Below are 15,851 nucleotides of genomic sequence, written 5' to 3' on the forward strand. Positions count from 1 at the left end.
TTGGTTTTTTTTTTTTTTTTTTTTTTTTTAAAGTTTCTCAAACAGAACAAGGATCAAGATTTATCTGAGAGGATCGAGAAGATTAACCTTAAATTAGAGTGAATAAATGAAGACACGGCACACCATTTCTGAAAGGTTGCCGACCCCTGTTATAGATCCAAACTGGTAGATGCCCTCCAAAAAAAATTCTTCTTACCTTCCTTCCATTTACTAGAACTGCGTGCAAAATATTTTACATATTCAGATATACGCTTCTAATAAATTGTGGAGAATTAATACGGAATTGTTAAACACCCCAGAAATTTTGAACAGAGACAATTATTTACCCCACATATTCTGCATACATAGAGGCAGTATTCATGTGATAAACTGCAGAACTATGTGATAAAAATATACCATGAACCTTTGGATGCTTCACCTTCTCTCTTTCTACCCCTCTGCCTCCAGCGGCTTATTACAACATACTAACCTGCTGAGCAGCTTCCAGCAGCCTTTAACAAGCGCTCTCCCTATATCAGATGTCCAACAAGATGGGTTGAAAGTTTAAGAAGTAACTATTCTCTTCATTTTTAAATTAAGCTTTGTGCCAGTATTCTAAGCTTTCAATAATATGTTCTCTGAATCATACACTTTTACTTCGCATGTTTGCTTTGTGTTTTGGCCTTGTACATAGCACAAATAATCCACTGGCTGCAGTATTTAAAGGGCTCATGATGCCTCTAGAAGGAATGTTATCATAGAGTGTCTATTAATCCTCAGTGGCTAGGATGAATACAAGTGTTGAAATGCAGCACGAGTGCCAAAAACGTCTATCGGTTTCAAGTTTTAGATAAACAAGGGAGCCTGCACCCCTACGATGCAAGCCTGGCCATCCACTAAAGTGGTCACAATGTATAAGTGGTGAAGCTTGTGGACAGAAGGACTTTCAGACAATTATACAATGTTACTTATAAACTAATCTATGGAACTTTTTAGCTTATAAAACTAAAATTCTATTATAATAATTTGTCTTTGGAAAATATAAATTATTTGCAATTGTTCTCTGAAGGTTTTATAACAGAGTACTGAGACAAATATTGCACCACATGCACTATATTTGTGGTGCATTGTTTTAAATGAATGGGTTTATGTATGACTGTGTTCCTCCTCACGGAGGAGGGCTACCATAGCTCCTCCTGGAATCAGAAACAATGGGTGGTGAAGGCAAATCAGCCAGGTTTTAACTCCCCGCAAAGAGGTATCATCTCCTGGGGAGTTCACATATACACACTGAAACTAGATTGTCCATAGAGCAGCAGACAAAGAAAGGATTTTTGAATAAATAACTTGAGTTTAAACTGACTCAAGGCCTTTCTTCTCATCCAGCAAATGAATACGACCTTCTGTCCAACAGCGAATGCAAGCAGAAGGGTTGGAAGGACTTGACTTTCTCAGCCCTGTAAGACTGATAGGTGATATCTGGTAAGCTGTTTAGCATGTGTGTAGGTTATTCTGTTGTTTTACAGTAAAAGCATTACAGCGAAAAACGTATAAAGAATAAATGTGCTTACTTAGAAGTGCCGTGTGGTAACTTATAACTGCAAGCAATAGACATGTCATAGACTTCAGAGAGAAAGGAAGGTGCATGCACTGGCTTGTTTAAGTGGTCTGGATAGGTGGGGATATTGCAGTGCAATCCAGGGTGCTGTGCAGTCTTAAAACCCAGACCAGGCGGGAGTGAAACATGGTGAACATTGGGAGCCAGGTGCCTTAAGTGGGTGCCCATTGCATACCACACTGGGGTAATACTGGTGCAGTTACCCTAAAACTGTGAAAATTATCTCCAGTCCCATGTCTCTCTGCAGGCTGTGACTTTTTAAAATGGGAGTGTGTTTTTCATAGAAATTTGGTCAAAAAATAATTTTAGCTTGTGTGAGTTTTTTAAGTAATTTACTGCTTATGTGAGGTTGTTGATTAAGAGGATGGGCAGAAGTGCAAGTTTCCACACACTGCCTTGCCCATCACCTCACCTGGAATCAAAAGAGATTTCTGCCAGAAACAACCAAAGCTAGGGGTGACACAGCAATTTAGGCTTTATGCCCATTCAATCATTAGAACAAAAAAAACCTTTGGCTGAGGGTCCTAGTGTCAATTATGATTTGTCTAGAAATCTAGGATACATAACTGCCTCCCCATTGACTTGTGTGCATCATACCCTTGAATGCCTCTCACTTGCGTACAAAAAGTGCAAGAGGAGATTAAAAACACTTATTTTTAGAGCAAAGAACAGCAACAAATGGAATTTGAGTTCATTTAGGACAAATTCAAGTTTATAAACATACAAAACCTCTGTTGTGGCTTTTTAGCAAGTCTGAATTCAAATGTGTGTCCCTAAGCAATGCATTATAGAGATAAAAATTCTTACTTGTTGTTAGATCCTTCTTCATCCCTATTAATATTTTTTGCTTCATTGTTACAGACCAGTCTGTGTTGCTGTAAATTCTTAAGATCATCATCTATGCTGCTCTGCAGATCAAAAAGGTGCTGCTCCACAGCTGCTCTAATTGTTCTTTCTAAAATGCTAACAAATAAAAGTCAGAGAATTAATGTTAAAGACATATTTTTACTTTTCTTGACACCAGTGGATTTGTGTGGACAGAAAATAGAAAAATCAGACCCTTAGGAGACTTGTAAATCTAGGCTCCCCAATACCTCAAGACAAGACAAAATAAAAGACTCGCTAATCTCTCAAATACGACCACAGCTGTAACTGGAGGTATTTGTTTCAGAGGGGTAGCTGCGTTAGCCTGTATCAGCAAAAACATCGAGGAGTCCTTGTGGCACCTTACAGACTAACAAATGTATTTGGGCATAAGCTTTCGTAGGCTAAAACCCACTTCACCAGTATTTGCTTACTTAACAGGATTTTAGTTACAGACAGACAAAATGATAGGCAAGAAATTTATATAATTTATGATATTTATAGCATGGTAGGAGCCAAGAGGCCTCAAACAGATAAAGACCTCATAGGGCCAGACACTGAATAAACACAGGTTATGAAAATCCCAGCCAAAAGGGCTAATAATGTAAAAAAAAGATAAGACATAACAGGTGAATGGCACAAATAAGGTGGAGCGGTGGGAGAGTAACAAAACAGTGTTATTTTAATACAGACTAGCTGTGGCAGCACGTCTTTGCCAACTAGACAAGATAAGATGCAAACTTCCAAGGAAGGGCCCCTAGCAGGAGTCACAACAGTTTTTTCTAATTCCTTCACTCCTGTCTATTCTGGAACAGTATGTGCTTACTTTTGATCTGCAATTATACTTGCAACCCAACTGAACTTGGGCTCACACTACCAATTAGAAGAAACTGTAAAACTGCAGGTGTGAATGCAAGTACCTAATGACAATTTCGGAGTTACACTAGAATTTATAAAGTACCCATCCAAAGAAAGTGGGGGAAAAAAATGCAAACAGAATATTTAGGAACATAGGTATTACCATACCATGAAAACCTATGGTTCCGTGTCTAGCTGAGAACAGCATGCATAAATACAATGAGCTTCTTTTACTTCTGAATGCTGAATTACATTTTATAAAGCGTATATTCAGTACTAAAAGTCTGGTGTATAAATTATTGTGGTCACATGTATTTGACTTATATCTGTTTTGAAAGCAGGCATGCCAATTATGGCACAGACTGGTAAAAGCAAAACACTGGGATACAAAGACTTTATGTATTAGTTATACTTACTCTGCAGAGGCTGGCAAGATGCTTATGGGAGAGAGATGAGCACTGTAATAAAGAAGAAGAAATTGGTTATCTTCACAAAGATGTTCAACACTACTCAAGTATTCTGAAAGATAAAAGGGAGCTTTGAGGATACTAAAAAAATTGAATCAGCTCAAAGAAATCACATATGCATGCAGTAAACACATTGGCCAGCAACAGCATTGCTATGTACCATGGTCCCAACCTCAAGGGAAACAGGGAAAAGCTGGATCAATATTTGGATAGAAGAGGTCTGAAACACCTATATATTGCAGAAAGCTGAGTCAGCAGCAATTCTGTAGCTATAAGTAATTGAAGAACCCATACCCCAAACACTTTAGGGAGCAGTGAGCTGCTGTACATGCAGTCTTTCGTTATGAGAGGTACTAATCACTTGCTCCTGAAAGATTGTGTGATGCTTTACATAATATAACTGTTAACCCGAAGAGCCCACAGCAAATTCCAAAACATTCTGCCTACCTTGCTTCCCTCTAGAGTTCCAGTTCACTAAGGTATTCTTCACTCCCTGTGAAACTACTGCATAATTTTACTGTGCATGTTTTTGTCTGTGGAAAAATGCTGCAGCCCACCCCAGAAATAGCTGCCATTTAAGTGCTGACACTTACCACACAGGTTTTCAAGGCTTAGTTACCTGTTATTAAGCACTTTGCATTTTGGTGCTTTTCATTCAAAGATTTCAAAGTATTACTGTGAGCGTTGTTGGATTGAGAAGTATACTAAATGTCTGAGCAAGGCATACCCCACTCAGCCAAACACAAACACATTTCTTCCTTAGCAAATTCTAATTACAAAGCTTCAATTTTGCATACTATCACAAATAAAATGATTGCTCCAAAACAATTTTTCAGACAGACTTGCATAAATATGCTTGTAGTGATCTGAAACAAAACTAAGGTCTTCTTTAAATGACAATGACAGTCACAGCCTTATTACGCTTTTCTCATGGTCAGTAATAAGGATGTTATCACGTATACAAACAAGACTAGAGAGAAATGCCAACTTTATTTAAACTAAAAAGAGTATGGGGAAAAGGAGGGGGCACTTATCCCAATCTCTAGACACTCCACCCGCCATACAGAAAAACAAGTTCTGGTAGCTACTTCACCATATAAAAAATGAACCAGCAATCAGAAAAAATTTGGTGATCTGATTCCAGATACAATCAAGATGTACAGTGGAAACCCTAATGTAGCAGTGGAAACATTAGTACCTCTCCTTGCAATTATATTAAGAAACTTCAACTGAAATCCCACGAGCACTGGTCAGCATTATGTGGCACCAGTGTTCACTCTTAGCTAGACTATCTCCCTATTGACTTTACCATAGGTTGAATACATCTGGGAGTGCCAAGCTCAGACTTGTTGATACTGGCTAATCATAAGGTAAGTATTATACTAGCTAACTGCTCAATACCTACTGTCACGAAGGTTAGTAAGTAGCTTGGACTAACTATCCAAACAAGTAAAGATTTCCTGTATTTCCTTCCCCCAACAGGATATGGTGGAAAACACGATTACATGCAGGAAAGGACTCTCTACAGATGGTTGTCTGACAGGAGGAGGAAAAAGAACAAGGATTGTTTTGGCCTTATTAATAGCTGAGATTGAGATGACTTGTATATTGTCTGTGTGTATACATAACACTTCAATAAATTAGTTAGCACTGTACAAGGATGGGAATTTAAACAAGGCTGGTGCATGGACTGGCTTTTATTTTTTTATTAAAGGGTAGTCAATTTTGCAGTCAGTTTAGTGTATGATATTTTTAGTGAATGAAAAACAAATCAATTTCCACTGTGCTTAAACAACACTGGTGGTTCTGAGGTACCATTTTAGACAGATACTCTCGTTAAGCTCAGGAAAATTAAAACACACCTGCTTTACAGGCTTGATCCCGCATCTGCTGATTTCAGAGATGCACGAACAAGCAATATATACCCAAGCCTTCCAACATTAATTCCTTCCCAATGCTTTTGGGATGAAAGAGGCTAGTTTTCAATTTATTTTTTAGGTGCACAGTTAAATTTCATTGACATGAAGGGGAACAATAATTCGACTCAACCCTACTACCCACTCAAAGTGTTTGAGTTTTTCTATCAGCAAATTTTATTTTGACAATATTTAAGCAGAAACATTTGGAAAACAAAGCAAAAATGACACACCATTGGGGAAGGAACAAGAGAACAAAATGGAGAGAAATTAAGACCCATGACAAAAATAAGGTAGGTGAGGAAGATAAGCAATGATTTCAGGGGTGGGAATGATAAATGAAAAAAACTCACAATTAATATATTTTACTTGACAATCACTACAGAGTTTTTGTAAAAGCTATTTTACGAGAACAGATTTAATTAGTAAACAGCTCTTTTAACAGGTATTGACATATTTTATATTATATTTCAAGATGAAGGATGATATGTTTTACAAATAATAAACAAATTAGTTCACCATTAAAATATAGTCACCTCCAGGATGGTGGGTAGTAGCTAAGGAGACAATCAGAGCATAGCACACTGCAAAACACTAGTGGGAGGAGGGAAGCAAGGAAAATTTTAGTTGAGGGCTCTAGAGCAAATTTTGAAACTGTGATGACTAGAGATCTTTAATGGGCACAGAGAGCTTCATACAGATTTTTGTCTATCCACCTTCAAATTACAGAAGACTGTGTCAATATTTCTGGGATTTAAACTAGTGGTTCCAAAGAGTCCAAATTATTTCAGACATGATGCTGAGATCACCAAACCCTCCAGCTCTAAAGGGCAAACATCATGTCCGCCAGCCCAGGTCACTTTCTATCATTCAGCAGTGTTCTTAATACACATCTAGGATGCACTTGTGTTACTCAGCAAAAGATGTGCATAAATCAGCACTATTCCAAAGCCTGAAGAATCCTCTTATTTTTAAAGGAATCTCTTATGGCTCCAATTCTAATCAGTTTAGCAAGTTAGCACTTTTCAAAAAGTGTATCAATCTTGGTTCAAAATATATCACACTTCAGAACCTGCTATCACAGTCAAAAGAATTCTTGCGTGCTGTAAACTACTTGATGGCTTGTATACAGAGTCTTAGTGCAGAATGACACAGCAAGAGACAAAAAGTAAAGTTATCTTTAGGTTTGAGAGTGATATCATGTGTTGGCAACTAACAAACACCTAATAATTGATACCATCCCTCTGTTCCTGTCCACAAATAGCCCTGTTAAAAAGAGAAATGACATACAAAAATGCAATTAAATAACGAGAAAAAAGATCAGATTTTTTCATAATGCTTATTACGGATTGCATTTTTATAGTTTATTATGTTTACACAATATTATTTCATACTGTTTTATAAGCCTAACCCCCGGGAGTAAATATTTAGTCTTTATATAGCATTTCTAGCTTAAAGAAGTCTGTTATTTCGAATCATTCCAAACGAGCATTTTTAATTCATTTACCTGTGCAGCAGAACTTTGCAGGCCATTCTGATTATTTTTGCTATTCCAAACGAGCACTTCATGTAAAAATACTTCATTTGAAAAACAAAGTATGCTGTTGGCTGTTGACTATGCATACTGCTTGTTCGATTTCTATGGCTGCTTGTCAAATGGTACTTCTGGAGTGCTGCACTAAACCCTGCAGTCTAAATAGAAATAGACTGCAACATGAGGTCACTACTGACAATGAGCTGCCCAATCAACACTTTAAAGCTTTCCTAGTGTATACTTCACACTACTCATGCTGGGCATAAAACATGGGCTTTTGTTGTATGTTACTTAAGTAATAAATCTTGACCTAAATATTATAATCCATTTTCTGGATTTTTTTTAATTTGGTCAGAAACAGTATAAGTAGAAAAGCAAGACAATGTACTTATTCAAGATGCCGTACTCCTCATAAGCCAAGGGCAACATTAAATTGCTTTATTAAAAGTGTCTAATGTAATAAATACTACACAGTTTATAGGTACAGAAGAGTAACTTCTTTTTGAATTTTATGCAAAGAAGAGAGATGTTCTAGAACTTACTATCTTTCATGCATCTCTCTTTGACAACCCCCTGGAATACACAAAATAGTTTTACAGCAATAAAAACAGAATGAACCTAGAACTTTTAGGAATGAACTGTAAAGAGTAAACAGCTAGCATAACTGTTGAAAAATAAATGTTGAAAATTCTGCACAAATTTTAATAGATGAGGATTTTAGTGATTATCTCAGCACAAATCTCTTTAAAATTAATTTGAAAAAGGAAGTTAGCAAACAACATATGAAAGTCAGCACTGGCAGAACAGATGAATTGAAGTGCCCTGGTGATAGGCTTCTGATGATGCATTAGAAAGAGTACAGAATAAGGCTTCTAAATATGTAGTATCACCTAATGTAAAAGTGTTCCTCTGACTGATTAATAACCCATATTACCCAAAGATTGTTTGAACGTTTAATCTAGGTACCATTTTCAAACAGTCACTAAATCAGGCTGTATTAGTCATGGCTGCCCATGTTTTCAAATAATAAACACACAGAAAGAGTAGAAATAGCAGTCAAAAAGGAGTAAAAGGAGGAAAACAGTGCACAGCATTAATTTAATTATAGTATGTTATATTCAAAATTATTAAAATGAATTTTCAATTAATTGAGTCTAACACAGGTGCCACATTATCCTTAATCTTCTCCTCTCAAGGAGTTTTTGCAGATTGGCTATACAGCAAAATGTTGAGCTGCGACTGTCAGTCTTTGATATTTGGTTCCCAAAAAGCTAACAAAAACTCTCATTCAGAAATTTATCATGTTTAAAGGTAAGTTTTTTTCCCCCTCTTGCAAAACTGATATAACAGTGAAGAAAAAATCTCAAAATAACTAAGACAAATACTAACTGTTTAAAAACACACACTTAGGGCTTGGCTACACTTGCAAGTTGCAGCATGGTGAGGGGGTTACAGCGCTGCAACTTACCAGGTGTCCACACTTACAGAGCTCAGCCAGCGCTGCAACTCCCTTCCTGCAGCGCTGGCTGTACACCTGGTCCGCTACGGGTGTAGCGAATCCAGCGCTGCTGATGCAGCGCTGCTCATCAGGTGTGGACACTCACCAGCGCTGTTATTGGCCTCCAGGGTATTAGGAGGTATCCCACAATTCCTGTATACAACAAACCGAAGGTACTCCCCGAGCTACTTATCTAAAAACAACACAGCTGCTTCTTGCTGCAGCTGAGGCTTTGGAATGTTCACAGCTGTTTGCTTGAGGAGACAAACAGCCTGGCGGGGTGGGGAGGGAGGGAGTCCGCCGGAGAAGCTGCTTATCTGGTCTGAAGTCTTTTTACATTTTAAGAGTGATTGAGAAGGGGTGGGGGAAATGGCCAGAATTTGCAAGGCAGGGAGCTGTCACACAGTGTCTGCTCCAAAAAATCCACTCTCTCTGTCTCCGATGCTCCCTGTCACACTCCACCCCACCCCCCTCTTTTAACTTGCAAGGCAGGGAGCTGTCACAGTGTCTGCTCCAAAAAATCCACTCTCTGTCTCCCGCAAGCTCCCTGTCACACCCCAACCACACCCTCTTTTGAAAAGCACGTTGCAGCCACTTGAACGCTGGAATAGCTCCCCACAATGCACCACTCCCAACAGCGCTGCAATGCTGCAAATGTGGCCACACGCAAGCATTCTAGTGCTGCAGTGTGGACACACTGCAGCGCTGGCCCTACACAGCTGTACGACCACAGCTGTAACTACCAGCACTGCAAAAATGTAAGTGTAGCCATGCCCTGAATATACACTTTAGATTCTCAAGAGAGGAAGCAACCTAGGTAAACAAATGTTTACATAGCTACAACACAAGAGTACTAAGCACCAGGCAGGATGAAAGGGACTTGGGAGTGATACATTAATTACTTGCACTTTTGATGATGAAGTAGCCAGTAGCTGGTTTAGTATATTTATTATAAGCAGAGCTGGTAGCACTGCCTATTAAGTGTTATCTGACCTTTGCTATCACAAGACCCTATTTTCAGTTGCTTATAAAACTTCACCAAATTTTAATCATTTGAGCTGAAATTTTCCATTCCAGGTGTCTGCTACAGGCTGAATTATTTGGGAAATTTTCAGCCAAAATACTTAACATCTTTCCAAGAATGAGGCTAGGAAAAAATATGTTTTTGCTCATGTTAAAGAATTCTGGTGACCTTTCCTTCGGTAAGACAAATCAAAACCAATCTCTTGTGCCCCCATGATCTGGAGGAGGGCCCTGAAATTTGGTAAGGGGGTGGCCTATGTATCAGGCATGTGCCTTTTCCTATTTCCATGAAAGTCTGCCCTAATTTCAGCATCTTAGAAGTAATTGAAAAAAATCACAGTTCATACAGTCGAGACTCTTAACAGCTAAAATCGCCCAAGATTCTGTCTACACAGGACATTCTCCAGCCTGAGGCTGAGAACTTCCCTGCAACTGCAGCTCTGGGCTGCTGCAGTCTATTAGGTTCTTGGTTCTGGCATCTCAACTGACAGCAGGGAACCCATCTCTCCTGTGTTCTCAATGACACCATCCAGTATGGAAGAGGAAATTGCCTAATTCAAATCCAGTAGGGACAGGAGCTGGACCTACAAAGGAGGATAGATGGGACTAGAAGTTGGGGTGGCTGGGAGCTGCATGAAGGTGAGAACACTAGGCACCAATAGGTGGAGGGGGGAACAGGGACTGTCTGGAGAAGGAAACTTGGAAAGAGAACCACTAAAGCAGGGGGAAAAAGGGGAGAGGAGGCAGAGCTGACAAGAAGCTGGGTGCAGGGGGAAAACTGGGGACTGAATGGGCAGAGAGAGTGAGACAAGGAGCTTGGAAAGGGAGGAGAAGACACTGAGATTGAATGAGGATCCAAGGGAAAGAAAGAGCGACAGATTGGGACTGGGAGCCAATGGGGATACACAATGTATGTGAGGGGCATGACTGGAAGCCAGGGTTATAAAGAAAGACTGGATGTGGAATCAGGAGGGGGATAAGACAAGGACTGGCTGGGCAGGAAGACTAGACTGAAAAGCAAAGACTGTGACTTACTAGGTGAAGAGCCTGGGACTATGCTGAGGGGCCAAGGGGGACAGTCACACTTTTGGCAGCAAATATCTGAAACCCATTGCTAATCTGTTGCATCTGCCTCTAGTGCTGGTCCACAAAGAAAAAGACAACGTATTACTGCTATGAGTTACCTAAGGAAAAGCTCCATGTAAACCCAAAAGCTTGCCGCTATCACCAACAGAAGTTGGTCCAATAAAAGATATTATCTCACCCATCATCTCTCTCTAATATCCTGGGACCAACACAGCTACAATAACACTGCATATATCAGTTACTCTGTTCACGCAAGTAGTACAGGTCTGCGTGGTGGATCTGATGACCCATGCAGGGGTCAACATAATAGAATGTCTGTTTCCGATTTGTGTGGGTAATTTCCTAAATTTTTGGGTTTGTTTGTTTGTTTTTAAGAAATGTTAAACATAAAAACTTGCTAAGTCAAGTTCTCAGAAGTTAGGAAATGGCAGAAATAAGGTTACCTATGCAGCCTGGGTTTGGCCCCTTGTGTGTATGTAGTCTTTAATTACATGACCACACACTATTTTTCCCCACAAGAAAAAGAGGGTTAAAACTGCAGCAAATTTTTATATCCCATACTGCATGAAAAGAAATATGGTGACTCACAGGGTAGTCTCTTAAAAAACCCTCTTCAGTTCAACATTCAATGAAAGAACTGGAGCAAGTATTTTCTTTTAATCCCTGTACTATCTTTTTGAAACAACAACATTAATAAGCTAATATTTTGCACAACACAAGACACCTAGAATTCCTGTTTGTCTTTTAGTAACCATTTCAGAATGCATTTGCTTGAAATGACAGAAAGGTCTATATTCAGGAATGGTATTATCAGAGCTATGTTCGCCAGACTAAGATGTTCAAATTGCCTCTTCGCACAGACAATTCCTTAGGTCCAGTTAGACTAACAGTTTAATAATCCCTCCAGTTTTACTAGAAATTGTACATTTTTAAATGTAAACTATGAGAAATTAGTTTTAAGAGTCTGGTTATTTAATTGCTATAAAAATAAAAGAGTTCAGAGGATGCTTCAAAAAGAAAAACTGATATAAACAATCCATTTGGTTGTTTTACCATCTTTATTAAAGCCATTTACTTTAGCATAAGCATTCCTTCTGTAAATTACTACTGCAAGTATGTCAATGTAGTTAAAGTGACGCATCAACCTGGAGTCTTGACAGTTTCAAAAGGTCAGTTTTTGGCACTAACCATGTACTTAAATCCCTCCCTTCACCATTGTTTTGTTTTTTCGTTTTTCAGCAGGCTCTTCTCTCCCCTGCTGCTATGAGTAATACCCCAATGGAAAACTGAGCACACATAGAAAGTTGTAAAAACAACTGCACACACAGTGCTATCAAATGCATACAAGTAAAACTGAAAAAGCACAGAAAAATCTTAGACATTACCTGTGACAACAGTAAATAAATTTTCAGATAGAAGTGTGATTTTCTTTTTTAAGTTGATGAGTCTCCTTTAAGGATCTGTCTATGCTAAATAAGGGCTTCCAATCCATTTCACTGCCCTCTTGCTAGACTCTGCTCCCCCAAACTATAATATATTAAAATCTATAAAAATATGAAGCTTCTACATCTAAAACTATATATAAACAAAACTAAAATGTACAAAAGAAAAAGCAACTATTTTTTCTTTAATATCCCATCCCATTTTCTGTCATACTTTGCTGCACTGCTTCTAATTTGGATCCAATCTTGAAAGGAGATCTGTGAAGACACAGAAACCTGCCTGAACAGATACTTTTGTAGGATCAGGGCCTTAATTAATCCCAGGAACTTACAGCTCTCTGTAAAGTACTATGCACACCAATGACACCTGTAGAAATCTAAGTGCCACATTTCCATTATAAATTTGTTTTCAATAATTTATAACCAAAGTTAAAATTCAATCCAAATGAAGTGGGGCAGAGAATTTTTTTTTAAACTGCAGCAAGTTGGCCAATAAAGAATTCACCATTTTGGCTTGAGCTTGCAGTCAATGCATACAAAACTCCCACTGGCTTCACTGGGAGTTACACTTATCTGGATAATATAGGACTCAGCTGTGTGTGTATTCCTTCCAGTGATTTTTTTTTTTTTTTTAAAAGGTAGACTTAAAAAAAATTAATTTGAATTTTACAAAATAAACCTGTGATTGTTGGCAAGCACTCACATGCAACTCCCAGAGGTGGGAGCATAATCCACCTCTGAAGTCTGTAATGGGGGCTAAGTACCTATTATTTTTGGCAATGTTATCACACATTTAGAGAAACTTTACATGCTTTACCAATGCTAATGAATAAAGCTTCAAAATACTTCCCTACTTTACAAGGGTGCTTTCCCCTTTTACACTTGAGCAAACTGTGCCATGGACTAAGTGACTTGCCCAAAGGAGATACAGCAATTCTCTATAAAGAGAGGGCTCAGGCCCATTACCTCAACCTCACTTTTTAACTATTAAGACCACCACCTCTTTCTCTCTCAATAATAAAATAAGCATGTAGAAATTCAAAGGAGTTCCCCTTGAACAAACACTACTGTCTTTTTTGTACATATACTAAAAATATGGAACCATAATATAACACTAAATATCTTGCAATATATGCATTCATAACATTCCATCAGGACATAATGTATTTTAAATGACACGCAAAAAAAAAAACTAGATTAAAAGAGATGGTTAAGGTTGCAAAGTCAAGTAATCAAGTTTGGAAAAGCCAGAATTAAGGTTGCTCGTGAAATGTTAGTTTCGGACCTTTGCATGTATGCATTATGGCATCGTCTTTAATTACATGATCATATATTATTTTTTTCGACAGGACTCCCACCTCATTCAGTGTGCAGGAGGGACTTGTTCTCAGAATAGGTGATGTGTAATAAAGGAGGATCCTACCAACAACAGCCAGGGTTCTGTTGTTGAAGTTGGAAGGTATGTAATGAATGAGGCAGGGAACTGCAGGAAGAGAAAGAATAGTTTCAGGGTAAGGCAGTTGAATTCTGCCCTGGAGAATGAGATTCTCTCTTTGTCACAGAGTTCCTATGTGTGGCAAGACACTTATACCAAATTTTCCACAGGTGGTCACCAACTGCATGTTCCTCATATTCTGGGTATCCAAATTGAGACCAGGGTACAATTTCAAGAAGTACTAAGCATTCACAGCTGCAAGTAAAGTTGATGGGAGCTGAGCTTTGAACACAAAGTGCTATATGATGCTAAGTATTCTGAAAAAATCAGGTCCTAGGCATCTCAGATTGGGTATCCAAAATCTGTGCATTCTTTTGACATTAAACTTTCTGTGCCTCAGCTCCTCATCTGTAAAATGGTCACCTCCTACAGGTTTTGTGAAGACTTATCATTTGTTTATGAAGCACTTGGCAACTGTAGGATGAGCATGATATAAAAGCCAATGAGGAAATTAACAATTCTGTCTGCATAGCAGAGTATTTACAGAGTGTAGTAAATAAGGCTGAGGGCCATACACTGAACAAGAATGAAATAATGAACAGCCGCTTATTAATTTAGCACCATCCTGCCTGCACCCAAATGAGGCAGGGATCTGTGAAAAAAATGCAGTATGTGATCAGGGAAAGTCTGCATAACGTACACTGTAACAGACCCAGGCCAGTGGGGTGCAGGAGTCTGGTAAAGGGCAAATATACTGGTCATTGGGTGAGTAGTTTTCTGTTCCCTGAGTGACCAGAGCAGGGGCTGCACTAGAGTAATCAGGAACTTGCTAGAACCAATTAAGGCAGACAGGCTGATTAGAACACCTGCAGCCAATCAAGGCAGGCTAATCAGGGCACCTGGATTTTAAAAGGAGCTCTCTCCAGTCAGATGGGGAGGAGTCAGAGGAGCTTGGAGCAAGAGACACAAGGAGCTGAGAGTGAGGGGGTATGCTGCTGGAAGACTAAGGAGTACAAGCGTTATCAGACACCAGGAGGAAGGTCCTGTGGTGAGGATAAAGAAGGTGTTTGGAGGAGGCCTTGGGGAAGTAGCCCAGGGAGGTGTAGCTGTCACACAGCTGTTACAAGAGGCACTATAGACAGCTGCAAATTCATAGGGCCCTGGGCTGGAACCCGGAGTAGAGGGCGGGCCCGGGTTCCCCCCAAACCTCCCAACTCCTGATCAGAGACAGGAGGAGTTAATCCAGACTGTGGGGGAGATCACTGAGGTGAGCAAATCTGCCAATAAGCGCAGGACCCACAAAGGTAGAGGAGGAACTTTGTCACAACACATATGAGGCAACCTCAATTCTGACATTTCCTAGCATTTGAGTACTTGATTTTGCAACCTTAACATTCTTTTAACATCATTTGTGGGCAACTTCCTAGGTTTTTAAAAAGAAAACTGAAAAAACAAAAACCTAATTCCATCATGTAGCATCATATTGACACAAGGTTCATTAGCAGGGTTAAAAACCTTTTAGATCCACAACACAGCCCTCTGCTACTTGAACTATTGGAGTAACTGATAGCACTAGTAATTTGTCATCTTCTGCGCAGCCCAGCATAAGAGGGAGATGAACCACTTGGAAATACCTGTAAAACACTTCAGCTATTTATAACAAATCCTTGGAAATAGTTTTCCTTATTGGATCCCTTCTCCCCACAATCATATGGACAAAAAATTAACCTGGCATTTCTTACACACTAGGCAGTCAGCTTTGGTTTTCAAATAATTTAACAGATACAAACAAAGACTTCTGTACAGATGTTGTAAACAAACAAGACAAAACAGCGCAGAATGAATTTGACGCTATCAATCTTCAGATTTTTAATTTACAAACCGTTTCAAAGAAACATTCAATCAAAATACTAGTTTACAATTTCCCTCCATTTTCCCCCAGATTTATGGAATTTAGCCTAACTTTAGTTCCATAAAATCATTATTGTAGAAAATGTAGAAAGAGTTTTCATTCCTCCCAGGTTTTAGCACTACCACCACTAGAAATTGGTAGGATTTCAAGTCTCCTTTCGTAAACACTGCAAACAAAATGAAGGGTAAAGAATACCAAATTCCTGAAATTTCAACAAGA

The 15,851-nt window shown here is 38.9% G+C and overlaps 1 protein-coding gene across 2 annotated transcripts in view; it reads right to left on the minus strand.

The window, feature by feature from the left end:
- FAM13B (family with sequence similarity 13 member B) overlaps window positions 1-15,851 on the minus strand; it is an 84,843-nt gene that overhangs the window by 38,454 nt on the left and 30,538 nt on the right. For both annotated transcript variants that reach the window (XM_032777935.2, XM_032777937.2), the window contains exons 8-9: window positions 3,736-3,777; window positions 2,405-2,560 (exon numbers count right to left, since the gene is read on the minus strand). In XM_032777935.2, coding sequence (XP_032633826.1) covers window positions 2,405-2,560; window positions 3,736-3,777 — 198 coding nt within the window. The remainder of the gene's footprint in view (window positions 1-2,404; window positions 2,561-3,735; window positions 3,778-15,851) is intronic.

This window comes from Chelonoidis abingdonii, chromosome 7 (genome assembly GCF_003597395.2).
Source record: "Chelonoidis abingdonii isolate Lonesome George chromosome 7, CheloAbing_2.0, whole genome shotgun sequence".
In the NCBI taxonomy this organism is placed as follows: domain Eukaryota; kingdom Metazoa; phylum Chordata; order Testudines; family Testudinidae; genus Chelonoidis; species Chelonoidis abingdonii.